The sequence below is a fragment of the Scomber scombrus genome, chromosome 22 (assembly GCF_963691925.1).
Source record: "Scomber scombrus chromosome 22, fScoSco1.1, whole genome shotgun sequence".
NCBI classification, from domain to species: Eukaryota; Metazoa; Chordata; class Actinopteri; order Scombriformes; family Scombridae; genus Scomber; species Scomber scombrus.
In genome coordinates, this window is record NC_084991.1 from 18,461,540 (window position 1) to 18,488,022 (window position 26,483).

A 26,483-nucleotide genomic window follows, 5' to 3' on the forward strand; every position below is an offset into this window, starting at 1 on the left:
ATGACATCCTTGAACAGACACTGGCGTCATAATAATAGATAATAATCACAAATGTGCGATTGAAGTTCTATAAATGTGACAACAACAAAATAACCTCCAACTGAGCAAATCTATCCACTGAGAAACAATATGTAGTTGAAACCTTTGGGAATAAAATTGGATTTGAGAATCGCTTTTTGTCAAAATAACGTGTAAAATATTTGTACCTTTTCTCCTTTTACTCCCGACGCACCAGCAGGACCCTTTATTCGAGAGATGCAGTAGTTGCAAAAAAATATGGTTAACCTTCATTCCAGTTTGCAATCAGGTATAAAAATGGAAGAAAAAAAAAAGTAAAAGATGCATTGCTTACCTGAGGTCCTAGTACTCCTCGAGGTCCAGAAGATCCTGGTGATCCGTTTTTACCTCGTTTACCCCTCTCTCCCTGCAGCAACACACATACAATCTTGCCTTGCTCCACTTTTCATACAGTGAACTAATACAGTTTCTTTGAAACCAAATGTCACAACCTTCTCTTTTCATTCTCCTGTCCTGTAACTTGTAGGATGATATATGATGATGTACCTCTCTACCTGGATTTCCTGGGTCACCATGGAGACCCCTAACTCCTGGGATGCCCTGGAAGCCAGGGTTGCCACGGATACCCTGGATGCCCTGAGCACCTGGAGGCCCCGAATCGCCTGGTTCACCCTATTTTAACGCATGGAGGAAAAAAAAGAAAAGTGTTGGCAGACAAACACAGTTAAAGGTCAGTTGTTTCATGTAATCTTATTATTCAGCTTGTCTATTGCTTTTGAATAATTGCTTTCAAATAAAGTACTTCAGGTCTTTATCAATTTAATATGCTCATACACAATTTTAAATGAGCAAATGAGTCATGGGGCCAATTAAAATTTCTCCAATTTAAAATTGTAATGAGAAAGTCAATCCAGGCCTGTCAATCAAAATGACCATGGCTTTTTACATGTTTTTTTTTGTTGTTTTTTTTTACAGTGAATTTTACCTTCTGTCCTGGAGGACCAGCCTGGCCTTCTGGCCCTCTGTGACCAGTGCCTGGCTCTCCCTGAACACACAAAACAAACAAAATGTTTCACTTTTGTGCCTTTAAATGACAATCTAAACTCCCAAGATTTTCTGTCAGAAACAAAAAAATCATAGAAATAATGATTATAAATGAACCTTGTACATACCTTTTGCCCTTTTTCGCCAATTTCACCCTGAAAAGTGGATGAAAAGAGCATGTATCTGTTATAAAGTTGGAGTGCACCTCAAAACATCCTTTTTCGTGCACCAGTATAAGCCAACAGAGAGGAATTTGAAATAAAAAAACCACAAAAGTATAAGCAGACTTGTCAGTATGTTTAACAAGGGGAATTATTCATGTCTGCTTTAATCTACTGTCTCACAGTCAAACAGAAATAGAGCAGGGGACATCAAAGACCTGGGCTTGACTGGCTTTACTGACAGGCGAGACGGGAGAGAAGTTCTCCCTAAGCTCTGATGTCATTTACTGACGCAATGTGGGTAGGCGGGGAGAGCAACGATGATATTTTTATGAACTGGTGGCACATTTCATGTGACAACTGTCATTCCTGTTCTATGATCTTGGGATGATGATGAAAACGATGCTTTTAATCAGGATATTCAGTAGGAAGATATCAGCGAATCTTGACAATCAGAAGATACAGTATGTTTCAGTTTAAAGGGTCCCACACAAATGACAAAACAAAACACATTTCTCCCCTCTAGTGGTGTCTAGCCAAAAAGACAGTAATGTTTTTATGCACACAGGTTCAGTCTCTGAGATTTCTGCCTCCACACCAGTACAATGGAGGACTGTGGCATTGTGTTTGTGGGGTTCATCATTGAAATTTTAAACTCTGCGCATGGCGTGGCCCGCGGCATGGCACGGCCCGCGGCATGGCACTGTCAACCTGTCAACTTAACAATTATTGGATAAATTTGGTACATGTTGAATTGTAATAACTTTGACCATCCCCTGACTTTTATAGCATCATCATCAGGTCAAAATCTTAATTTGTCCAATACTTTGGTTTATGACGAAATACCTACACATCTAATGACATGCCCATCAGCCTCAGCTGCACTTTAGTATTTAGTGCTAGTTAGCAAACATTAGCATGTAAAAGGCTAAACTAACATGGTAAACATTATAGTCAATGTTATGTTTTATTGCTTGTTATATGATGATTTCAGGGCTCCACTATTTAGTAAAATGTCTTCTATTTCTGATTAGGTTTTTCTGGATGAATTATTATAAGAAACTTGAGCTGTTTCAGGACGGGAATCTTATGTGTAGCTGATTTTATTTGTAGTGCCTGGTTCTGAAGTTATTTGTTTGCAATGTAATATAAGATGTTGTGTTTATTATGTTCTAATGTTTAACACATGTTTCACCACTGCAACTGTATTTTAGTGTTTTATAAGTTTATGTTGCCTGGGTACCGAACTATACCTACTAAATATCAGCATTGTCACTCAGAGCCTCTCAGAGCTACTAGCATAGATGTTAAATCTCATTTTTCAGAGCAACACTAACTAAATATCCATTCACCATAATTGACAGAAATTGGACTGATATCTCAAAACCTGGAATTTGAGTTGCCAAATATGAACAATACTTTTCTCTTAGATCAAAAAAAAAAAATCAAAATGAAATGTTTCTCATCATAACTTCTTTTGATTGTATGTGGCTGTACAAGGATAATTAAGTTTATCAGAGCTTCATCAGATTTTAAACAGTTGTATTCACCTTGTGTCCTTGTTTTCCATTCTCACCTGGTTGTCCCTATTGCACAAGAAATTTACAGTAAGTTAATAATTTACTTTTACATAATTAAACTGGACATGTAATTGATATATTTTTAAATGATAACAGGTGATAGTGTTTTATGATGGTGAGTGTGTTAAGAACATACAGTGTACTATCTTTTCTTACCTTGAGGTAAAAATACTCTGGAGGATATGGGTATGGCCGCCCAGTTTCTTCATCATAATGCCCCCCCTGCCCCCTCTCCATCTCTGCCCTTCTCCTCTCCCATTCTTCCCTCTCCTTCTCCAAGTCTCTTTCCCCCTCCTGCTCTGTCCTCTCCCTCTCCTGCTGTTCCTCCATCTTCATTTTCGCTCTCTCCAGCTCCTCCCTCTCTCTCTCCCTCTCCAGTTCCTCCTCCTCCCCTTCCCTCTCTCGATCTACGTCCTCCTCCGTCTCCCAGTCATAGTCTCCGCTCCTCTCCTCCTCGTCATAAACTGGATCAGGGCCTGATTCTTTAAATCCATCTGGTTTTACCCCTTCCTCTTTCTCCACTTCCCTCCTCTCTACTTCTTCAATTTGACCCTGTTCCACTTCTCCACCCTGCATTCCTGGATCAATCTCTCTTTCTATATCACTGTATCGCTGTCTCCCTCTCTGCTGTTGCCTCCCACTGTTGGTATTTGTTTGAAGGTCAGGGTTTTCTTGCTTTTTCTTCTAGAAGAACAAGTTTCATGACACAAACCAAATGAGTAATAACCTTTTTCTTTGGAAATATAATTATTATTTACTTCATGGATTGCAGACTTACATTCCAGCTGTTGTAACCTTGAGCTCCAGAAGACAAATACTGAAATTACAACGAAGAGGTAAATCTCACATGCGGTTCACCATGGCCATGAAATTACATATTTTATTTGAGTGCAATTTGAGTTTTAGTTTTTTAAAGACTGGAAATATCTAGTATTTAAAAAATTACTTTTTGTGCCTCCATGAACCGATTTCTTCCACCTGGAGCACCTGGCATGAATGCCTAAAATATAAAAATTATTACTTCTGCCATTTTTATTATTATCATTAATTTGTGATCTATAATACCAGGTGACACTTACCATAGGATTGGGCCAGGGGGCGCTTTTCTTGACCCTAATCAGGGATCGAGGGACCTGTCGAGTCCCCAGAACTGTTAATGACTGTAATTCTATCTATCATGAACATCCATGAGACTGTGTGTAACTTGATGTGAATGATAATAAAAATATAAAAAAATAAAGACACAGACTTGCTTAGGAAGTTATTTTAACATGTTTTTACTGAGGGATACATGCACAGAGAGGTTAAACACAGACACAACAATGTAATAACTGAGAAAATGTTCACCAGTGAAAAAGTGTTTGATCTGGCTACAAAATTGTTTATAGTATTTCAATATTCAGAATAATATCACTGGTATTTCAAAAATATTTAGGGAGGTAAAACATCACACCTGTCTGCTTTTCAATAAATAAAAAGTTGTACAAGTACAATTTGACACAAGGAAGATATGCATTAAAATGGTGGCACATGTTTGAGCAAGGTTTACCTAATGTGATATTTGTTACACAGAAATATTTGCCTTAATAAATAAATTAGGAGTCATAGACAAGGTAAGTAAAGTAAAGGCTACACTTGAGTTTACATTAAACAAACTGAAGAATGACTATAACTTGGACACGAGGTCACAATTCTCATGTCTAACAGTGGCGCCTGATTTTATATAGAGCTCTACATAAAAATAAAAAAAGCCCCAGTACAAGGAATGAATTTTGGCACGGCTTTGGCTTTGGGTGAGTGACATCGTTGCTGTGTGAAAAGAAGTCCCCCCTCATGAAACGTTGGTCAGGTTCAGGGCTCCTCACCCGCAATACAGTTCACAGTTTATTCACTCTCTCCATGTAGAGAGTGTTTTCTTATGAAAGCTTACAACTCTATAGTCACAGTCTCTCTGGATTTAAGAGATGTCCTGTTTAAAAAAATGAGAGAGAAAGTATTAAAAGTAACTCTCAGGAATCTATTCTTAGTAAATAATTCCTGAAGAGTCGAACTCTGCTACTAATTCTGATCATTCCCATTCAGTCAAGCTTTAGAGAAATCATGCTCAAAGCATGCTGCTCAAAAATGCTGCTCTATCTCATGCTTTAGTAGTGTTTGTGGATTATAAAATCTGTCATGTTTCCATTCCCATACTATACTCATTAGCCTTAGACAAACATGTGCACATTTTTGCACTGGTGAAATTTTCACAGGAAGTAGAAAGAAGAGAAGGTCTTGAAATATGATGCCAAGTGCTTATTTTATATCACTTAAATCATAGTTTATTTGCAGAATACTTTACATTATTACATGTAGAAAGAAGTGAAGCCATTCCTTCATTTTATTAAAGCACTTGTCCATCACTTTCAGACCTCTTGTGTTAAGTTTAAATAAAGGAGATTTGCATTCCAAGGCATGCAAGGATCTTAAGAAACATTCAGGTGAGATTTAAGTCTGTATCTTACCTGGTCTGCTCCTTCTTTTGTGGTGGTGGGAGGTATAGGCAGTGACACTTCATCCTGTTTGTGACAATAAAGAATAGATAACAACATGACAGCCATTGAAAAAAACCAAAAAACTTTTAAAGCTCAATGCTGCAGCTCCATCCATCTCCTCCACCTCCTCTTAATGTGCATGTATGCATTTTGTAAGAAGGATTAGCTGATCGACAGTTAGTGGCGGTAATGAGCAAAGAAAAACAGCAATGAGCAAACAAAGCAGTGAAGAAGAGAACTGCAATCTCGCAATTATGCATAATCCCATAAACATTGCACATCTAAAATATTTAAAAAGTCAGTTATGCAAATGTCTTTTTATGAGGAAGGAACTACATGTATATGTAATAAGACATCTCTCTAAATTCATATAAATTACTGAACACTACAATAATAGAAGACATGTCAAATACTTTTATATTTGTGTTTCTGATTCATTTTAATATGACTAATACATCACACAGATACTCTAGTTTTACCTGTGAATTTATTTCTCCGGCTGAGAGGGACGTCAGAGGATGACTGGAGATCTCCGCCAACGCTTCTGATTGGACGGGATTGTGCGATGTTGATTGTTCCTCCTACACAGATAAAACGGCATAAATATGTTATTATTCTTGCAAAGAAAAAAAAAAAAAACCGTAAGGCAGAGCATCACAAACTGAGCTCAGCTGTCTCTGCTCCTTTTCTATCAGAGTTCTAGTCTTGCAACCGTGAATGAGTTTTTGTTATTATCAACATCATCTACGCTATAGAATTATTAATGCCCACCTTGTTATCCAGTGGATATGGGACTTCGTCTGTTTGGACTTGAAGCTGCATGTGATAAAATAGCATTAAACATATTTTACATTAAAAATGAATCATAACACTTTCACCCAACCTGGCAGAAACAGATGAGAGCATGTGGTTTGCAGTAAATTCACCTCCTTAGACCTGAAACCTGAATAAATGAGTGGAGAAACATAACAAATCTGCTTCCACACAGGTGCACTTCATGGTAGAATTAAGCAATTAACATCCAATCATGTTCTGTGGCTTGTATAAAAATGCTGAGCAGGCCCAGTTGATTCTGATTCTGTTTCAAAATGGCAAGAGGAAAAGATCTGAGTGACTTTGAAAGAGGGTTTATTGTTCGGGCACAGATGGCAGGAGTTTCAGTCACAAAGACTGCTCACCTGGCTGGTGTTTCTAGGAACAGTGACTAAAGTGACTTCTGCATTAAGAGTAAACTGGGTTGGAAATTGTGGTCGACACATTTGATGACTGTGATGCTCGTGCATTAGTGTCATATGTAAGGAAAAACAGAGGAGCGATTCTTCCTCAGGTGACTGACAATGTCAATGCAGGACATGATCAGACTAGGTCAAAAAGAACAGTCCTTTGACAATTACATAGAGACGGATATTATAGTTGGGTTGCAGTGCATAAACCCTCATTACAAAGATGAATGCACATTTGAGAGTTCAGTAGTGCAAAACAGAGATGTGGAAAAAAGTGATATGATCAGATGAGTCATCCTTCACAATATTCTCGACAAGTGAGTGAGTGCATGTGCGGAGTACATCAAGAGGGTACAGGTCTAAATGCTTGACCCCTACAGTGAGGGGATCTGGTGACTCTGTTATGTTATTGGGGGCATTTTGCCAGCATAGTTTGGAACCACTTGACCTGTTAAAGGGAAGGGTTACTGCAAATCAATACGAAGTTGTTCTGAGTGATGAAACACTGAGGGCGCGAGGGATCACTGAACATTTGATTAGTATGAAAATGATATGAATCATAAGCTTTGGCTTTTACTGTCAATCCAACTGAACACATATAGGAGAGTTTGGACTGACGTGTTAGAGAGCGCTCTCCTTCACCACTATCCTCACATTGTGTGCAGTCACACCTTGTTATCACCTTGAATGAGACAGTATGTCCAAACTTTGTACTAATACTATATATATATATATACGTAAATATAAATATATTAATTTCATCCTAACTTTTTAACACTCAAACCAGAGACACTCGGGAGTGTGACGTGCAGAGCTGATGCAGTGGACCATGATGACAAACTAATTTATTCTTAATAATTAATTCAGGTAGTGGGTGTGTCATTAATCAGCTCTTTCCGGTGTTAAGTGTGGGCACATATATTTTAGTCCCCAGAGACGATGCTATTTAAAAAGAAAAAACAAGTGATTTGATTAGGAGTTTGACAGGGCTGTTAACAAGAAGCCACTCACTATGACAATGCTTCAAATCTGTAACAACCCCACATCATCAATCATCTCTTTAAATTGAGTTTCCCACAGTGCAAGAATTAGTCATTCACTGAAGCTGCCTACCTCATACTCATAACTGTATTCTTCGCCATTATAAAACTCCTCTTCATTATCTTCCTCTTGCTCGTCCTCTTCCGTTGTCTTCAGATAAAGGAAAAGAAGACAATAATTACAGAAAGATACTGTTACAGATCATAATTCATCATGTGTCATAATAACTAGGACACATTACTGTACAAGGCAACCAATTAATCAAAATGATCAGAACTGTTATCAATATAATAAGAAGCACATGGATGACAAATGCATGCTTTATACCAGCCACAGTGTTTATACAGTTACTGCTTACTTCTTATTGATTGATTAAAATGTGTTAATTTATTCTAATTATTTGTTATTATATTTTAGTAAAAAAACAAAGCAGTTATTTATACACAAATAATATAATGTTAATGTCAAGCCAGTGTTAGAGTCTGTGTTTAAATTCTGCAGAGTGAGACAGCTGTGTTAGTTGGTTTGTTTTTGTTTAGTTTGGGCAAAGACGAAGTTAAGTTTCCAGGTTTCGTTTGACCCCCTTCAAAGACATTTACCAGGCGTTGTCTCTGCCTCTTATGTCGTCCTTTATTTCCTTTGCCCTGGTTAAGAAGTTCACAGTCAGAGAGAAAAAAGATAAAGGTTTCTCATGCTTCAGAAATTGTTGAAGATCAAGTACAAAACAACCAGTTGATAGGTTTAGGCAGATATTTAAGAGGGGAATAAGTAGTTAATAATTATAAAAGATTAAGATGTTTAGGAGCCCTCAGTGTTAAAAGTTACCAAATAGTTTGGACCTATTTATACTTGTATGACCACAACGATGGTTTTGCATGTTTCAGCCCATTCATTACAAATGTATGGTTGACCATTTTTTTGAGAAATTCCTTAAGTGGATTCCCTGCAGGTAGCAGCTGGATTCATGGTTGGTTTCATAGCAGTATTATATTGGTTTTATGATTTAATCATTGGTTAAATTATTGAACTGGTGCAACAAGGTCTAGATGTATGGAACACAGTACAATTACAGTAAAAAGAAGGAATGAGATATATATATCTGCTTGTAGAGACTTGAGACATATTTTCACAGTGAGCACTTCTTGCCCTGAATTGTGTTCCCTAAACTCTATGTGTGCTCCAACTCCTGTATGTCTGAGTGTCCTTAAAAACACCTACAAAAAGCACCTGCCTCCATCTGCATTACATTGCAACAATACCATAATTTCAATTTCTTTTAAAAAACACTATGATGAAGAAATGTTCCTGTAATCTATGTCAAGCCTGTTTCAAATCTCTGTATTCGAATGATCTGAAATCAATGAATGTACGGAAGATAGCTAAAAAAAGTGCCTTGGAGAGTTGATATTCATTAATATATACAGGGCTAAAACATGCAACACCAGTATGTTCCTATAATAACACACATTTAAATGGTCAATGGCAATCGAGAAACATAATTACACTTGTTAAAAAGTAACCCACATTAATGTTATATGTTGAATGTAACAGATGAATCAATACTCATGCTCATCTACGATCCCTCAGGGCACACCCAGTCATTAATTAGATGTCTATGGAAGCTTTACCTTCCCACGTTCCCTGTTCTTTTTCTTTTGTCCTGAATTTTTCTTCAGAGCGTCTTCCTGAGTGAGGACAACAGTCTCCACCACAGTTTCTGGTAACCCTGAAACCGTCTGACATACACATTTAAATGTTTTTATTGATATTTAAAATAAACAGAAAATAAATGTTAGACAGTACATCGTCTTTCCAAATTCTGACTTTAGTGTTTTGTCACATTTCCAATATCTTAATTTTACAAGAAAATACAACTTAATTTATTTATTTTAAAGCTAGCCGACTTGAGTCTTCGTCCTTTGCCCTTCATAAAAGATTGTAATTGTTAAGGACTCCTGCAGCTCTTTGTTTGAAGTTGAGCATGTTTTAAATTGCCTTGCACACTTACAAATGTAAAGATGGCATATTTTATTGGACAGTAATCTTACCTCCTGGGTTGATGTATAATTGAAAGTAGAGTTGAGTACAGTCACATTCATTTTGAGTGAAGATGTTTCGCTGCCGTCCCCGTCTACAATCTCCTTCCCTTCAGATGCCTTCAGCTTGGCCTCATTCCTGCCAGACTTCTGCTCTCTGTTCAGTGTGGTGACTCTCCGTAATGTGGGACCCTCTGCAGTTTCATTCAAAGGGTCCTGCATGTCAAAAGACAGGAGTTGTGTCTCTGTCAGTTTTGTACCACAAGCATATATTTGATATAAACATTTTAATCCAGTCCATCAACTCATGTGAAACATATTATTACAGTATATCAATGTATAATATGTTATATGTTGATCAGAGTTAGAACAAGACGGTAGACGGGGACAGCAGCGGAACATCTTAACTTAAAATTAATGTGACTGTACTCAACTCGACTTTCAATTATACTTCAAACCAGGAAGTAAGATTACAGTACAATAAAATATGCCTTGTTTAAATGTATAAGAGTGTGAGACCATTTAAAACATGCTAATGTCTTCTTCATTTCTTCATTTACACAGAGAGAGTTAAAAAATGTTTGCAGCAACATCCTGATTAGTGTCTACTCATACACAACAATGTCCAGGAAGTTACATGTGGTCATACAGCCGAAACATGGACAACAAAGCCAAACTAAGATACTTAAACAAAAACACATCACTATTATGTAAAAGTAAGTAGGTGAAAAAATAGATACATACAAATAGGAACAATTAGGACAACACCATATAATGCCCATGTACAGGTAGAACTGCTTTGTAGTGGAAATGTGTGTAAGAGTGCAAGGTGTGCTAAAATAAATACTGAACTGCTAACTGCTAATCACTGAACTAGTATAATTAACCAAAATATAAACTTTTAACTTAATTTTTCAGTTTCTTGGTCTTGGAAATACGTTTAATAATCTCTAGAACTAGCAGATTTTTTTTTTTTTTTAGATTTAATGACTTAAGACTTTTATCATCTTGGTTACTTACAACTTTTAACGATTCTGAAAGCTGTCCGTCTAACTCAGGGTCCTTAATGGTGTCCAGGTCTGACAGGGGCTGTTTGGAAAGGTCAAACTTCACTGAATCCTGTTCAAATGACACAACCAGCTGGTATAAGCAGTATGTTGTAATGTAAAAGATTTATAAATTTGTCTTTGCAAAGAACAGCATCCAAACCCTCTGAAGATGTCTTTGAGTTTGTCTTACAGATGACATACTTGTCCAACCATTTACACATTAAAATGTTAAATATTAATTAACTCTAACACTTTTTCATTGTTACATACTGTATACTTAGTGATGATGTTGGATGTGTGAGTTTCAGTGTTTTCCTTTGTTTTTTTGGAGGTGCCGAGCACATGAAGCACTTCCTCTATTCCATCCTGTAGCAGCCTGTCAATCAGAGCCTTCAGCAAAGGCAGCTGAGGAGAGAAAAAGTTTTTATTTAAGTCAAATTGAAATACTCGCACAAATTCTGTCAATCTCAAAATAGGTACGATTTCATGCTCAGAGCTCACCCTGATGCCGTAGGCTTCAAACATCTCTTCAATGTCCTAAATAAGAAGGAATGCATGTTGCTCAACAACTTAATAATACAAAATTAGAGGCATGTATCCTGGTGGAGGAGGCACTACATTCTGTATTCACCTTCATATCAATAGATTTTCCAGAGGCTCCGGTTTCTCCCTAAAGACACATGAAAGTAAATGTGGTGAAAATTATGTCATTTCCATTTCTATATACATGTGTTTTTGAGGTATTACTCTGATCAGCATTACCGTCTCTCCTTGGAGGCCTCTTTCTCCTTTATCACCCTGCAAAAATGAAAAAAAACAACCACAAATGAGTTACACAGTCAGTTATTTCTTTTTTTGTAACTCAGCTTAGTATCAACCCCTTCACCATCTTACCTTCATTCCTGGTGCACCCTAAACACACAGAAACAGAGGTGCAAGACATTGGAACATGCATCTGCAATGCATGACATGGCATCAAGCTAGCCATATCTATTCACAGATAATGGCACAACTCATTGCAACCCAGGAGTCATTGCTGAATGATGACTCAGATGCCATGCAGGTAAATATGAATTACACCATGCAACAGCTGAAATGATGCCATTATTCATGAGCTACAAATTTGTAGAAACGTGTGTATTATATTAAACTCACAGTAGCTCCTGGAGGACCCATTGGCATTGGAAATGCTTCACGAATTTCGTCAATAGTTGCGCTCTGTAAATAAATCCACGTAAAAAACAGTACAGTTTAAACTGCCAGGCAAGTCGAGTGCACCTGCTTAATAGTTTCCTGAATCACCAAAAAACAGAATTGAGCCAAAGTGATAATGACTGTCAGTATACCCCTATGTACACTCATTACTCTACAGAAAAGAAATTAAAAAAACATAAAACTCTCCTTCCCTGTTAAATCACTAACAATGAAAGTGATTATTTTTACCTCTGTAGTGACAAGCACTTGCCGACCAGGCAAACCTGGAGGTCCTGGTTCCCCCTTACTACCATCTTTACCCTGAGAAGAAACACAAACACCTCAGTGTTGCAACCTCAATTTTCTTACTTTTTTTATCTTTTTAATCTCAAAAGCACTTACATTTGCACCCGCATCTCCCTTATCCCCCTGGAATGAGAAAACAGTTAATGAGAGTCTTCAAAAAAACAGCTTCATAAATGTATAAGTTGGTAAGAATGATGAATTTGAAGGACCTTCTTGCCGTCATCTCCGTTTTGTCCTCTTTCTCCCTGTGGTAGGAAAATACATTTTAAATTTCAGTAATTTACCCGAAAAAAGTAACAGATTTTGAGAATTGAATCCATTTAATAGCAAAAAGTCTACAAATAACTTCAGCATCAGTATAAAAGTAAGGCAGTTGGTATCACAGAGCATAGTGCCGTGTTTGTTGCATGCAAATATTCCTCACATCTTTTCCTTGAAGTCCTCTCTTCCCATCAACACCAGGTCTCCCCTGTAGAGAAGAGAACATAAAACAAACACAATTTCTGGGGATATTCTTCAGATTGATCATTATGACAGAACAAACAGAAGGCCCATGCTAATTACACACCTCCAGTACTGACAGACACCATTAGAAACATACAAAGGATGGTTAGTGAATGTTTCAGCCATAGACACTGTGATTCAGAGTGATACTCACTGGAGTTCCCGGTAAACCAGGCATTCCTGCAATCCCAACGCGGCCTTGATCTCCTTTGTCTCCCGTCTGTTCACAGGCAAACATACAAAAACAAGCATTTTATTTGCCTCACTCTTGAGTATATATTCAATGAATTCTAGTGCTGATGATCCACTTGTCCTGTTTTTTTGTTTGTTTGTTTTTTACAATCAATAATTTAACAATGTAAAACCAGATAATCCCTTAAATTATATTACTAATAAGATATTTCAGTTTAAGTAAAACTAATTTTGCCTCACATGTTCTCTGATAGGAGGCACCTCTATTTCTGATATTCTGATATTTGAGTGACTTTTACTTCATGTGTTGTTGACCATATACATGTACAGTATAAGTGTGTACGGTAAAAAAGCATTGGTACACTTACCAAACCAATCTTTCCCTTTTGTCCTTCTTCACCCTGTAGTTATTATGAAAAATCAAATTAGTAAGCCGTGAAATTCAAGATCAAAGCAGTTCACATAAATTGATTTGAATGAAGCATGCTAAAGTTTGTGTAACCTTTACTCCTGGTTTCCCTGGTAACCCATCAAGTCCATTTATTCCAGAACCACCCTGCAAATCAATACACACATTTTTACACAAATGTGAGTCACATTGACGCACACAGTACCACAACACATGCAATTTGAATGATGTATACACATACCAGAGATGGCCCCGGTAATCCTGGTTTACCTTCTGGACCCTGTGAAGAAACACAATGTAACACTGGCAGAATCACAACAATTAGTCATTGCATCTGCATGTGCCAATATCCTACCTTTATCACCTTGGGTTCATTTATTTATTCAGCATGATACTTTGTTTGACTGCACTACTATTAATGGTATTTATAATCAGCCTGTGTTGAATAAAAACTCTGATTTCTGTTGACTTTCATTATTCATATTACATTCATATTACTTCTCATTCTGAGAAACAATGTAGTAGTAAGTGTCTTTGAAACAGAGTAAGGATATAAGGATTTGAACCACGGTTACACGTGTTCAGTGCGAACACTATAATGGGCATGGCTCATTCATGACATGTACTGTCTGTGGAACAAGAAATGGGATTCTCACTCTTGGTCCAGGCAGACCTGTTTCTCCTCTCAAACCAGGCTGACCTGGCTCTCCTGGTTCACCCTGAAAAAATAGAAGGATAGAAAGTTTTATTGTCATTATATTTACATATAATGAGATTACAGGTGCCACTACATTTGCGCTTCAAAGACAAATAAAAACATGACAACCAGATAAAAACAAGACACACACGCACAAAAAGATAGGAGACCAGAGGAGAGGAGACAAGAGGAAACAAAAGGAGACGAGACAAGATGAGGAGAAGACAAATTTCAAGTCACTCATGAAAAAAAGGAGTTAAGTTAAACCTTAATTACCCTAATGACTCTGGTCAGTATGTTGTTGTCTGCAACAATCTGGTAGAACAACATGAAAAAGCACAAACATTAACTTGCTAAATGACAAACAATTTCAGTTGATTGAGAAGAGCCATTGGTTTTCCAGTGTCTTATGGGAGAGTGGTGTGTTTTTTTCTTTTGTTCTTCACGAGCTTTGTTGCAACCAATGCTCTGTTAAAGATGGCTGAACTGATGAATAGCTGTCAAAAATGATAATAAAGGTTTGTTTACTTGCTCTCCCGGAGGTCCAGGTTTTCCCTTTGTGACAACAGCAGCAGCAGGATAAAAACAAAAGCACAAGAAAACCCAGTTAAAAATCTACCATGTCACACTGCTAAATAAACTCCATATTCACAATACAATGGAAAATAGGAGGTTCACTGAAGCCAAACTTAATTACTCAACATATCGAAATGGGAATCATGAAGTCACAGGAGGATAAAAGGTTGTGAAGACGTGACATGGTGACTAACATAGAGGAATGATCACAAGGCGATCAACCAAGAGAAACAATAAACATGCTCATCAGTGAGAGGGATGATGAATACAAACATACTGTCTCTCCTTTATCGCCTTTCTTTCCATCAGGTCCCTTGAAAAAATAAAAAATAAATAACATTCACTCCATGATATAAATGGGCAGTAAGGTTTTGTTCAATAGAGAAATACACTTTCAGGCAGTAGTCATCTTCTGTTAATTTGCGAAAACTTACAGACAAGCCAGTATTCCCAGTATCTCCTTTCTCTCCAGGGTCCCCTATTCGTCCCGGCAAACCTAGTGGACCCTGACCACAATTAAGAAAGTAATTAATAGAGAGCATGAAATGAAACTGTATAGTATCCTTGCACTGGTCCTTGCAAACTGCAAAATAAACATGTGTATATCTGGCCCAAGCAATGTGCAGATCTCTTTTTTTTCTTAGTGTATTATTCAGTTATTAAACCCTTATGTGCCAGAGTTCCCTCTAAAATATGTTGATGAAGCGCTGCTGGTTGTTTTTTAAGACATGGATGGTGACTAGAAGGCTAATTAGTCAGACCTTTGCAATCAGGGCCCCAAGCACTGTGCCTGCCAAACTTAGTGACTTCTTCTAAATATCTTCTCAACATTTATTGTTATATTTTGCCATTTTGTGTATATTTATATTACTTTTTCTTTTTTACTATATTGCTGCTTTAATTATAGGAAACACCAAATAAATACCCTAATTCCTCTGTCACCAGGTTCTCCAGGTGATCCTAGTTCACCCTGTGAAAGACAAAAATCATTTATCAGTTAATGTTCATATCTACTTAATTAATATCGTATCTAATTCTGAGCGTAAAGTATGAATCATGGTCAAACCAGCTAATGTTACTGTACCTTTATCCCTTGGTCTCCTTTAGTTCCTGTTGCACCCTACACATAAGGTCAACAGTAATTGTCACCAGTACTGCAATGTAAATATTTAGCAATTTGTGCAAATAAATAAAGTTTTTAAATAGAAAAAATAACAGAATTGATTAATTTATTATTCACAAACTCTAGTCTAGTGGAACATACCACACACTGATTTATCCAGAGATTATTTATTATGTTCTTATTCATGTCTTGTGTTTTAATTCGTAAACTTATCCAGATGTTATTGAATCCAAACAAACCCTTGTAAACATCGATATATCTGAATTGCTGTATTACACAAACAACTTGTATCATTGCTGTAACAACCACTCAGGATTTACTTACATCTTTACCTCTTAATCCTGGTTCTCCAGCATTGCCGGGTAAACCAATACTCCCTTTGTCACCTTTAAAGCCATCCTGCCCCTGTACAAACAAATTGATAGAGCAACTTTAACATCTGTAAAAGTTCGAGTTTTAGGAGTTTTTAATAGATGGAGGCTTGTAATAGACTACTGTTTGCCAATTTTATTTATTATGCTAAAATGCTCCATGGTGTTGAGGGGAACTGCAAATTTAGTAGATGTGTTTCTTGCAACCTCTTTCACATTACAGTGTCGTGAGATTGTTAATTGTTAATGTAAAAATATTGATTTGTGCACCTTCAGTAAAATAATCTGTTTTCACTTACCTTTGGTCCTGGTTTTCCAGACAAACCAACATTTCCCTGTAAATAATTATAAGGATAAAACATTAATATAATAGCGAACAACAGCTTTTGGTTGCTGCAGTATTACAGGATAACAGCGGGTTAAAGTGTTAAATTAGTGAAGTCATTGATAGGTGGCTCACCCTTTCGCCATTTTCTCCCTTTGGTCCTCGCTGCCCTGGAATCCCAAAACCAGGACTGCCCTGCACACATCAAAACGTCATACGTACATGTCAGAGCCATATCTTTACATAGCTTGTTTTAAGAGTAACAGCAATTTGCTTTATTCATACATCAGTGAATAACAAATAATAAATGATAACATGTAGAAATTGGAAAAATACACGCATGATGTAAAGTATTTCTCATTATTAACCTTGTCTCCTTTGGATCCTTGTTCACCCTTTATTCCTTGTGGACCCGTACGACCGACTGGACCAACATCTCCCTGAAGGACAGGAAATACGCACAAACACGCACACATTCACACCACGTCAATCAGTGATTGTGGTCACTGGGCCAAATTATCGCAACAGTTTCAAAACAAAACTCTCTTCACTTTAAATGGTACCCAGTGGACTAATATTAAAGAGAACTCATTCAATGAAGCATTCAGTCCCACTGCAAAAAGCTAATGAGACTAAATCTTAATTGTGTTTGATAAGCAGACCCAAAAGTACGAGTCTGAGCATGCAGGAATACCCGGAACAATTAATTAACAATGTTTCAACAGTATAACACATTAAGAGAATCACTGCCCTTCAGCTGAGTTACTTATTTTAAGCCAGTGAAGATAAATCCAGGCAAACAACTTGACATATATGTGAGTTGGTGACTAAATGTAATAATGGCTAATTGGGAAAACCTAACCAGGAAATGAGATACACTTTACTCCCTTTGAACAACATCTAAAACCCTGCATCTGTAGTTGACTACACTTGTGGTCAAAGGAAGACTCCTGCAAATGGGAATTGTAATTATCTTAGAGGCAGAGCATCACTGGAGGCACGAGTAATGTTATTGGTTGAGTCAGTAAATCCAAAGAACAAAAATAAAACATGTATTTAAAGGTGTTATGACAGGTAAAATATACATGGATTATCATTGTTATTGTTTGGGTTGTACAGAGGCAAGTTTTTGTGCACACAAAGTAATTGATAGTACTGTCAACTGCTGTTTCCAAGGTCTGAAACTAAATTTTTAATGTGTAAATATGAGGTTGTAACAGATAGTTTCTGTTTTCATGAGACATTTCTGTATTTTTGGGGTTGTCTGCGCTCTTCTCAGTTGTTTGAAGTGGGTGAGGTTCACCTGGAAACTTCATATATATTACAGAGAAATACTTGATATCTTAAAATGGGGTTTAACCAATTACTAAAACAATTACTACAATCTGCAAAACTGTGGATGTGCTACACAACTCAGCGTGTATGTAAATATTAATGTGGACTACAGTGCTTGCACACAGGGGTGAACTCTGCCATGGAAAAACTTTTTCCTGTGTAAATAAAAGTTATAAAAAGCTGACTTTGGGTACTTACCCTGGCACCCTTTTTTCCAGTTGGGCCAATAATCTGTTGTGATGGAAAAGCAAGACTGAGATATGAGAATCAAGAGCATGTATTTATACAGTTTAAATGAGTGAAACAGTGTTCTTACACCCTTGGCAGGATCTCCAGGGACTCCTCTTGGACCTTCATCTCCTTTTAACCCCATTGGCCCCATCACCCCCTGGAATAATAAAGGTAAATGTAAAATAACTATAATTTCTGTATTTCTATTTCTGCTATAACTGATACTGAACTCTAAGCCTCTCTGCCAGCAGTGCTTACATTGTTGACTGTACTGTATTGCACTGTACAACAGAAAAATCTAAACATATATCTACACGGTTTCTAATTTTCAATTCCCCTTCACGTATCATAAACTATAAAGTAGCCTGAAGTAGCCGTTATTCTGTTCTAGCATTAGTGAAGTAACTCTTTAGTAGCTGCTTATCTTGAAAGCTAAACTTTTTGAATAGGAACATGAAAGCTGTATTACAAAAGACGGGAAGACGATCCTCATGACGGCAATTTTGCGATAATTTCCTCTAAAGGATTGTGCTGCCTCAAATTAAAAATCAGTGAAGCGATATAAAATGGCCCATTTGTAAAAGATACCCACTGAGGTTTGTCAGTTTGGCTCATAATCAAATGTAATCAAGTCCATCTCTTATAGAGCCTAATCGTGAGAGCCTAGAACAACATGGCTTCCTTATTTGTTAATTAATCAATCTAAAAGTCTGTTAGGAGACATTAGAAAGCAGTTATTGAATAGTGTATCACTGGCTTTTCCAGCCCAATTCACACTGGATCTCCATTAAGTATACTGCTTCTGCCTCAGGCTTTCTTTGTAATCAAAAAGAAATTAAAAACAGTGGATTTAAATGTGCTCAGGTAAGTCAGTGGAGGCTTGACTGGCTTCAAAAATGTTTCTAAAAAGTTTGTCTAATTTAATTATTATTTAACTAACTTACTTTTAATTTAGGTCATTTTCTATCAAATGTAATTCTTACTCACTGTGGATCCGTGTTGTCCTATAGGTCCAATTTCTCCTCGTTCTCCCTATTAAAAAAATAAAAAGTGTTCATTTGGTCTTGAAAACTACACATGCACTCACTCACATATACAAACTCTTATTCAGGTGTTCAGTGTCATTCCAATATCTATTAGCTTTACTGGCTGGCTTAAAATCATTATTATACTTTATCATATTACTAATAAAGTGAGTATTTTCAGTGTAATGAAGAGTGAGAGGAGATGTGTTTGTAGGATGAACTCACCTTGTCCCCTTGTTCCCCTTTGAATCCCTTCTTTCCCTGCAGGTAAAAAAAAAAAAAACACCAGCTCTGAATCCTTTCATCACTGATTCTTAAACATTATTCTCCCCTAGTTAGAAAGGTTTGAGGGTAAAATATGCAAGAACTCATTGCTAGCTATTGAAATGGAGATAATGATGAATGCACACCCGAGGACCGATGACTCCTTGGATGCCCTGTTCTCCTTGCTCACCCTTCAAAGATAAAGTACAAAACATTATCATTCAACAAAAGCTTTTCACTTTCAGTAAACAGACTACTATTATGTTGAAATTTCTTTTCAATGTTGGGTACCTTTGGGCCGACTAGTCCTGTGAAACCCATATCTCCCTGCAAAACAAAAGTTAAAACAGTGAAACAAAAATTTTATTTTGCATTAACATATTCAGAACAACTATGTATCACTTTAAAAAAATCTGTCCAATAACACCGTTAGCTTGTTATTGTCATTATACTGCACAGCCTAGTTGACAGAAACCACTGTGATATGCTGACATTGAACAGACCTTATGGACACTGTGGCAGCAGTCAAGGGAGTTTATTCTACATTTTTTATTCCAGCTGTGTCATCACTCAATTAGCTGTAGAAGCATTAACCAATTTAGCCTCTTATTCATTATCAGTGGAATCTTTTTTAGCCTTAAGTTTTATTTCACTGGGATCAAGTATTGGTTAATTTATGAATGAACTGTGTAATCTAAATGGAATAAAATTATGATGATTTCTACTGTAAGTTCAGTGCGATGTACCTTCTCTCCCAACGCTCCACGAGGACCTTGAATACCTTGTATCCCGATTCCTTCTTCACCCTACAAAAGTGTTTATTTATCAGATCTGTGAGTCAGTGTTATTCTCACATATTTTCAGTGGACCTTTTGTGATTTCTTGATGAATAAAGGACACTTTTACCTTGTCTCCTTTCTGACCTGGTAATCCTGGCACCCCATCAATGCCTATGGGACCAGGCAAACCTGCAATGCCCTAGTGTGTATTTGTGTTTGTATATCAGAGTTTGTGCAACAGCAAAGAAGAACAGAGAAACACACTTTATGCAAATTATTTCTTCACATGGCAACTCTGTATAAGTTTTCTGTTATGCATGACATGTCTTTTGCCAATCAACTTTGCACTTACATCTTGTCCAGACTCTCCTTTGTCCCCTTTCAAACCCTGCTTCCCACGTAAACCCTTTCAAAAATATTGAAAGTATTATCAGATCAAAATGAAACAATGTAATTACTTTAAACATAAGCAACTCTCTAAACACTGATGAAGGGATATAAAAACAGCCTTTTTACTTACTTTTGCTCCCGGTTCACCATGATCTCCCTAAAAAGTACAAACCGTAAACACAACTTGTTGGTCACTATGAAACATGTTAAAACATTTAGTACAGTGTGCTGTTTTTCTAGTTATTCCATGTTACCTTCACAGATATTCCTGGTGATCCTGATGGACCTTGCTGACCAGGTAGGCCTGGAGCTCCATTGACCCCATGTACACCAGCTGGTCCCTGGGGACCCTGTAACATTCAGCAAATAAATATATTTAATTTTCCCAAAACTGTTACCAGACAAAAATCCTGAACTTTTTTGAAGACTCACTGAAGACCCTGGTTCTCCTTTTCGTCCAGGGACGAAATTTGCATCTGTGCCTGCTATAACATATCCAGGCTCTCCCTGTGTAGAAACATGAAAAAGCATTACAGTGGCTTTACAACACAGTATTCCTATCCTTCTCATGGTTGTTGTAGCACTTCAGCCCTTTACATGAAAATAGATAAACCAAGAGAGAAAAGCAGAGTTGCTAACTGGTCCAGACATCAATCAGTTTAGACTCACTCTCTCTCCTCTTTGGCCCTTTGGACCAGTGAGTCCAGGGAGACCCTGCCATTAAGGGACAAGAACAGTTTTTATTAGATTCATTCACATACAAAATATTGAGAATAACAACAATTTAAAATTCTGATGTAATTTAAAAGTTTGCCAATAAATATAAAACTTTTTCTCTGACTTTCTCTATGATATGAGTATTTGCCAACATAAGGCACTAAAAAGATTTTCTTTTGTAAATGCATTTGTCATATTTTATCTTACCATGTCACCTGCGATGCCTGGAGGGCCCTGAAAAATAACATCAAATATTATTTTCAGTGTTAGGCCTGAATGAAATAAATTTTAACCACGTCAGTGTGATGTCTTGTTTTTTCCTAAATTTAGTTACCCGCTGCCCAGCAGAACCAGTGGGTCCAGTTCTCCCTGGTCGTCCAGGCAACCCAGGAACACCATCTGTTCCAGGAGGTCCCTGTTAAATTAAATCATTATAGTCTGTGCTGGAAAATAAAATAATAGCACAGCCACAGCCATACACTCACTACACGGTTATGAGACCGGATACAATAAAAATGAAAAAGTAATGATGACAATAATTGACAATAAACGCTGGAGCTATGAGGGCTGAAATTCTGAGTTTTCCATAACTGATTCAAGGGTTTCGTAACAGTGAACAAAATGCAAGTCCCCTCTTATTTTCCTTAATCTGTGCATATTTCTGTCAGATGTTGTTCAGTCTGTGCATTGGAAAACTAAACAGCCAACAACGCACATCTGCTCCCTTAATCATATGCACTAAAAAAACCGGATGCATCACATTTCCACATCCAGCATAGTGCGTATATCCCAAAACATCTGTTGACCTGTAAATCTGTCAAAACCCAACATAGATGCTGCAGTTTTAACATCTTTGGGTTGCTTAGGTTAAATGAAGGATGTGTCTTTATGGCTGCAATTAAAACAGAGTCTCCAGGCCCCGCACCCTCCGCCCCGTTACTATGAGTTACCAGCAACCAGCAAATGTGATGTCCTTAGCTGCAGAGAAACTGGATACTTTTATTTATCTTTTTATGTTTTGATATGTTTAAAAAGGTAATATGAACATATTGTTAAAGTAAATGTCACCTTGCTTTAAATGTGTTGGAACCTAATTAAAGCGTGTAATAAGAAAACAGATATTAAGATATTAATCTTGTGGCTCCCGTACCAGGAAACACTGGATTAAGAAATGATCTGAGTTTTCTGAGTTTTTATGCCTCCTCTGGAATTAATGAATGAATGAATGAATGAATGAATGAATGAATTAAATTACTTTAAAAAGGGGCTTATGAACACAGTAACACTTAAAGCATAACAGAACTGAAATAGTTTTGAACTACAGTTAAAGGCACTTGTTGGAAATCATTGGATGAAATAAAATTAAAGATGCCTTTTTAACCCTTTTAGATCACATCCAGAGTCATATTGTGCATCTATTTAATAATGTATGCCAAAATCCCCCCAACTATATCACGATATGTTGATATGACAGACTGCAGACAGGTAAACTATTCTTGACCTCAAATGATTATTGATGACAATGACAATGAAGGCAGTCGTAGTGTGTAATGCGTAGTGAGTTTGTGTGTGTATACTGCTGCTTACCCGCTCTCCCTTCTCTCCTTTGGAAGAAGTGAAAGGGTCAAACTGTCCAGGGCTTTGCCTAAATCTCTACATAGACAACAAATACCACTGGTTATATTGAAAATTTTGAATTAATAATAAAGTTAATGAAGTTAAATGAGCAGCCATTTATGCAGGAAAAAGAGATGGAGCATGTATGGAAATATCGTAGGAATAAAGTTTCAGCTTTTCGCTTAACAGGTATTATATTGTAAAAAAACTTAATAAAACATACCAGACCTCCAACGCCAAAACCATCTCCCTGAAAGATAGAGGGAGATTATTACAACAACAAAAAAAATCACTGGTTTTACATCCATTCATAAATTGGTTTAATCTTTAACATGTCTCAATTAACTCACCTTTTCTCCTTTCTGACCCTGGAAAAACAAACAATTTATATGATTAATAGTTGATGATTAACACAGAGAAGAACTCATTAATCAAACCAGCCATCATGTGTGAAGTTCAGACAAATGTCAGCACCTTCAGTGAACTTTAAACGGGTAAAATCATGCAAATAAGGAAAAGACGTATTGTGCTGCTTTCAAATTCACATTTAACAACAAAAAGCAGTGGCAACATTCATAAGTGCTTACAGGGAATCATCTTCAGCATGTGTTTATACTGCATTTATATACAGTGTATAATATGTACCCTAATACACATTTGACTTCACCATGACTGAAGATAAGCTACTGACAGAGATGATGGTAACAATGATGACAACAGTGACGGTGGGAAGAGGAGGAGGAGGAGGAGGAGGAGGAGGAGGAGGAGGACGATAATTATGTTTGTGTGAAATACCAACCTTCCCACACTGGGAAGAGCAGGGACCCTGAGGCTTAAGCAGCTCCTCTGGGTCTTCAGTCGGGGTGTCCAGCTGAACAACCTGAAAATAAGAAAGAGGGAAAAGGACTGCATTACCGAATGCACCTGCTTTCATTTGATCTGCAGTCCCACCCTCCTCTGTTCATAATTAAGTCAAAACTGCTGAAGTGTTTCCTCCTGCAGAGTCTTTGTATTTGGATTTAAAAAGCTCCCACCTTCATAATCTTATAATATGTAGTCACTCTGCTAGTCTAACCACCTCCAACGATGGTTTGGACAACCTGAGCTATCCTGTAATGCATTTTTGCCGATAAATTACATCTTAAATTGCAGTATGGACAGAAGACGCTGTTTTAAAGTTTCTTAAAAAGTCAGATAAAACTATAAACGTATCTCAATATAATAAAAAACTAAATCATTTTTTAAAAAGTTTCTATTTTTCCCACATTTTTCGCTCACCTCATCATGTAGTTTGTACTCTGAGAGGAGTTCTTCACTACAGATACTGTTGATAAATTCTCTCTCTATAGATGGAAAGTCATCAAAGGTCGGTGAGTAGAAGATATTCTTGTACGTGGTGGGAGCTGCTATTTTATTCAGCTCCTCCATGTCTGCATTAGAAACTCCAACTGCCAGGACACTGACACCTTTAGAGAGACAGATTCAAACCAGAGTCAACCTCCAGGTATGAGGAGTAATTAATAAAGAAATATAACCTATTGCTCTGCCTAACCTATTACAACAACTTTGACTCACCCAATGCACGTGCAATTCTGGAGGGTGGCAGCACATTATCCTGTGCCCTGCCATCTGTAATCAGGACCAGAACATGGGACATATCTTGTCTCATCCCCAGAGACTCCTGAAACAGTTCCTGTAAGACGTAACTGATGCCTTTTCCTGGGAGTACAAAAAAATATTAAGAACAAATAGTTTAACTTTTCAGAGAGTTGCCTTCTGTTAAACGTCTGTGGACTGAAAGTACTAAAAATAAAGCTGTGAGGTCACCATATAGCAATGAACACCTCTAAAATCAGCAACGGCTAATCAATTATTTTTTGTGAATTAGTCACTAAATGGGGCAGATTTTTTTTTTTCATTCATAAAATGATCACTGTAAAGTCTGTCGGTTTGAAACTTCAAACTATTTCAACTCATCTCTTCTTTTGTAGTCTACTCTTTTAATTGCTGATATCCATAACTTTCTGTGACATGACAAACTGTCATCAACAGTCAGTATTAATACATCTATAAGTTGGTGGGCTTGTCATAGAATTTATCTGACACATTTTAAAAGTGGTAAAACGAGGGTAAACAGTGTGCACATTTGTGTAAGTGTGAGTGTCACTAACCTGTCTTGGTGTTTCCCCCCACATAGCGTAGGCCTCTGAGCGCCCTAAGCACAGAGTTTCTGTCTTTGTAGTCATTCAGACGGAATTCAATTCGAGGCTCATCGCTGTAATGAACCACGGCTATCTGCGAGAAGATTGATGGGAACAAATCATGTTATTATCTTAACTTTTCTGATGGAAACAATTGCATGAGTGCAATTACAGTTTAAGCCATAATTATAAAACAAATTTAATCCAAATCCATTCTTCTCAGAATGTGCATGATGGGAAATGTGTATTTCAGTTTTTGCATGATTATGAGATGTGTCTCTTCCTTGGCTGCAACACTTTACTCAGCTAACCACAAGCCATGTGGCAGTGTGCCTTGTCCTTTCTGCCAATGTTAATGTCTGACTCTACCCACTCGGTGAAAGAATTGCACGTTATTTTCCCACTAATGGTACTGGCCTTCACAGGAGACCCAATGTAGCAGTTTTGCTAACTTGCAGGCAGCTATAATTTAATTGTCCTGCCATCCTAAAACAAACTAACAGCCAAAAAGATATTTACTTCTAGCCATGACATCAACACAGCATCACAAGTGGAACAAGAAAAAACATTTTTTACTGTGACACTAACCTGTGTGTCCTTAGGACCAATGGTAGGGAAGTAGGTGGTCACTCGGAATATAAAGTCCTTCATCTTGTTAAAGTTGTTAGCACCAATGCTCGAGGACTCATCCACTAAGAATACTATGTCTGCTTTGGCCTTACCACACACTGAGAAAACACAAGAAATAGAAACCTTAATCATACATATTCAGCATTCATTGTTATAAGCCAGCAGGTCATCTCTGTATAATACCTGGTCTTGGTGGAGCTGTTGTCTCTGTGCTGAACGTGGTTAATCGCAGGGAGGTGACTGCTGCAGTTTCAGCTTTAGTGACACTTGGCTGACCTGGAGGCTTTTTAGTGGTTTTAGGGGGCGGCACAGCAATGGGGTGCCGGGTGGTCCTGGTGGCTTTGTGAGCGATGGAAGTGTTGGTAATGGAGACAGTCTGTGATGCAGTCGTGATACGAGGGGAATGGGGGGCCACTGTGGCTTGCACAGTATGGACTTTTACCACTGGAGAATCCTGTCCCACTGAGAAGCAGAGAGCCATTACATCGCTTATCAAAAAATTAAATCAAACTCAAAATGTCTCTGGGGGGAAACTGTGTGATTGCTGAGGTAATAATGGGATAAAGGAAGAATAGGATACTAATGTGTAAATGCACACACAGGGAAGAGACTGCTGCTGCTCTGCTCACTGTGATTTAAACTTTGAAGTATGTTGCACTATTGGCCACAGTCTACTCAATGATATAGAAAGCAGTGTTTGTTCTTATTATTAACTTACGACCCCTTAAAATGAAACTGGTCTGACCAGTTCAGGAGTCCTGAAGAAGTGACTTTTGCAGTAATTCACATGGAAAAAGCAAACATCAGAGGAAAGTCTCAAAAAAGAATCATCATTTCATGTAGCAGAAATATGTTTTTTATGCTTGCTTGTTCTGTTAATCATTTCATTACCCCTCAGATCATCATGTCAG

General features: G+C 37.4%; 1 protein-coding gene across 1 annotated transcript in view; it reads right to left on the bottom strand.

Annotated features, from left to right (window-relative positions):
- Positions 1-26,483, bottom strand: part of col7a1l (collagen type VII alpha 1-like) — a 56,833-nt gene that overhangs the window by 12,694 nt on the left and 17,656 nt on the right. The window contains exons 20-83 of the mRNA XM_062443558.1: positions 25,756-26,034; positions 25,531-25,670; positions 24,913-25,036; positions 24,317-24,460; positions 24,020-24,207; positions 23,541-23,621; positions 23,092-23,109; positions 22,965-22,991; positions 22,712-22,777; positions 21,459-21,539; positions 21,332-21,358; positions 21,077-21,121; positions 20,840-20,914; positions 20,662-20,757; positions 20,538-20,564; positions 20,370-20,423; positions 20,145-20,216; positions 19,985-20,044; positions 19,530-19,565; positions 19,385-19,429; positions 19,200-19,235; positions 18,937-18,981; positions 18,035-18,106; positions 17,917-17,949; positions 16,752-16,823; positions 16,519-16,578; positions 16,358-16,393; positions 16,012-16,092; positions 15,649-15,684; positions 15,490-15,534; positions 14,999-15,070; positions 14,842-14,877; positions 14,517-14,543; positions 14,265-14,303; positions 13,948-14,010; positions 13,533-13,571; positions 13,385-13,438; positions 13,251-13,283; positions 12,845-12,910; positions 12,611-12,655; positions 12,396-12,431; positions 12,283-12,309; positions 12,130-12,201; positions 11,842-11,904; positions 11,581-11,598; positions 11,449-11,484; positions 11,318-11,356; positions 11,188-11,223; positions 10,957-11,091; positions 10,658-10,756; positions 9,650-9,853; positions 9,230-9,337; positions 8,201-8,245; positions 7,674-7,751; positions 5,817-5,918; positions 5,308-5,361; positions 3,582-3,620; positions 2,960-3,487; positions 2,774-2,809; positions 1,191-1,217; positions 1,004-1,063; positions 565-690; positions 353-424; positions 207-242 (exon numbers count right to left, since the gene is read on the bottom strand). Coding sequence (XP_062299542.1) covers positions 207-242; positions 353-424; positions 565-690; positions 1,004-1,063; positions 1,191-1,217; positions 2,774-2,809; positions 2,960-3,487; positions 3,582-3,620; positions 5,308-5,361; positions 5,817-5,918; positions 7,674-7,751; positions 8,201-8,245; positions 9,230-9,337; positions 9,650-9,853; positions 10,658-10,756; positions 10,957-11,091; positions 11,188-11,223; positions 11,318-11,356; positions 11,449-11,484; positions 11,581-11,598; positions 11,842-11,904; positions 12,130-12,201; positions 12,283-12,309; positions 12,396-12,431; positions 12,611-12,655; positions 12,845-12,910; positions 13,251-13,283; positions 13,385-13,438; positions 13,533-13,571; positions 13,948-14,010; positions 14,265-14,303; positions 14,517-14,543; positions 14,842-14,877; positions 14,999-15,070; positions 15,490-15,534; positions 15,649-15,684; positions 16,012-16,092; positions 16,358-16,393; positions 16,519-16,578; positions 16,752-16,823; positions 17,917-17,949; positions 18,035-18,106; positions 18,937-18,981; positions 19,200-19,235; positions 19,385-19,429; positions 19,530-19,565; positions 19,985-20,044; positions 20,145-20,216; positions 20,370-20,423; positions 20,538-20,564; positions 20,662-20,757; positions 20,840-20,914; positions 21,077-21,121; positions 21,332-21,358; positions 21,459-21,539; positions 22,712-22,777; positions 22,965-22,991; positions 23,092-23,109; positions 23,541-23,621; positions 24,020-24,207; positions 24,317-24,460; positions 24,913-25,036; positions 25,531-25,670; positions 25,756-26,034 — 4,751 coding nt within the window. The remainder of the gene's footprint in view (positions 1-206; positions 243-352; positions 425-564; positions 691-1,003; positions 1,064-1,190; positions 1,218-2,773; positions 2,810-2,959; positions 3,488-3,581; positions 3,621-5,307; positions 5,362-5,816; positions 5,919-7,673; positions 7,752-8,200; positions 8,246-9,229; positions 9,338-9,649; positions 9,854-10,657; positions 10,757-10,956; positions 11,092-11,187; positions 11,224-11,317; positions 11,357-11,448; positions 11,485-11,580; positions 11,599-11,841; positions 11,905-12,129; positions 12,202-12,282; positions 12,310-12,395; positions 12,432-12,610; positions 12,656-12,844; positions 12,911-13,250; positions 13,284-13,384; positions 13,439-13,532; positions 13,572-13,947; positions 14,011-14,264; positions 14,304-14,516; positions 14,544-14,841; positions 14,878-14,998; positions 15,071-15,489; positions 15,535-15,648; positions 15,685-16,011; positions 16,093-16,357; positions 16,394-16,518; positions 16,579-16,751; positions 16,824-17,916; positions 17,950-18,034; positions 18,107-18,936; positions 18,982-19,199; positions 19,236-19,384; positions 19,430-19,529; positions 19,566-19,984; positions 20,045-20,144; positions 20,217-20,369; positions 20,424-20,537; positions 20,565-20,661; positions 20,758-20,839; positions 20,915-21,076; positions 21,122-21,331; positions 21,359-21,458; positions 21,540-22,711; positions 22,778-22,964; positions 22,992-23,091; positions 23,110-23,540; positions 23,622-24,019; positions 24,208-24,316; positions 24,461-24,912; positions 25,037-25,530; positions 25,671-25,755; positions 26,035-26,483) is intronic.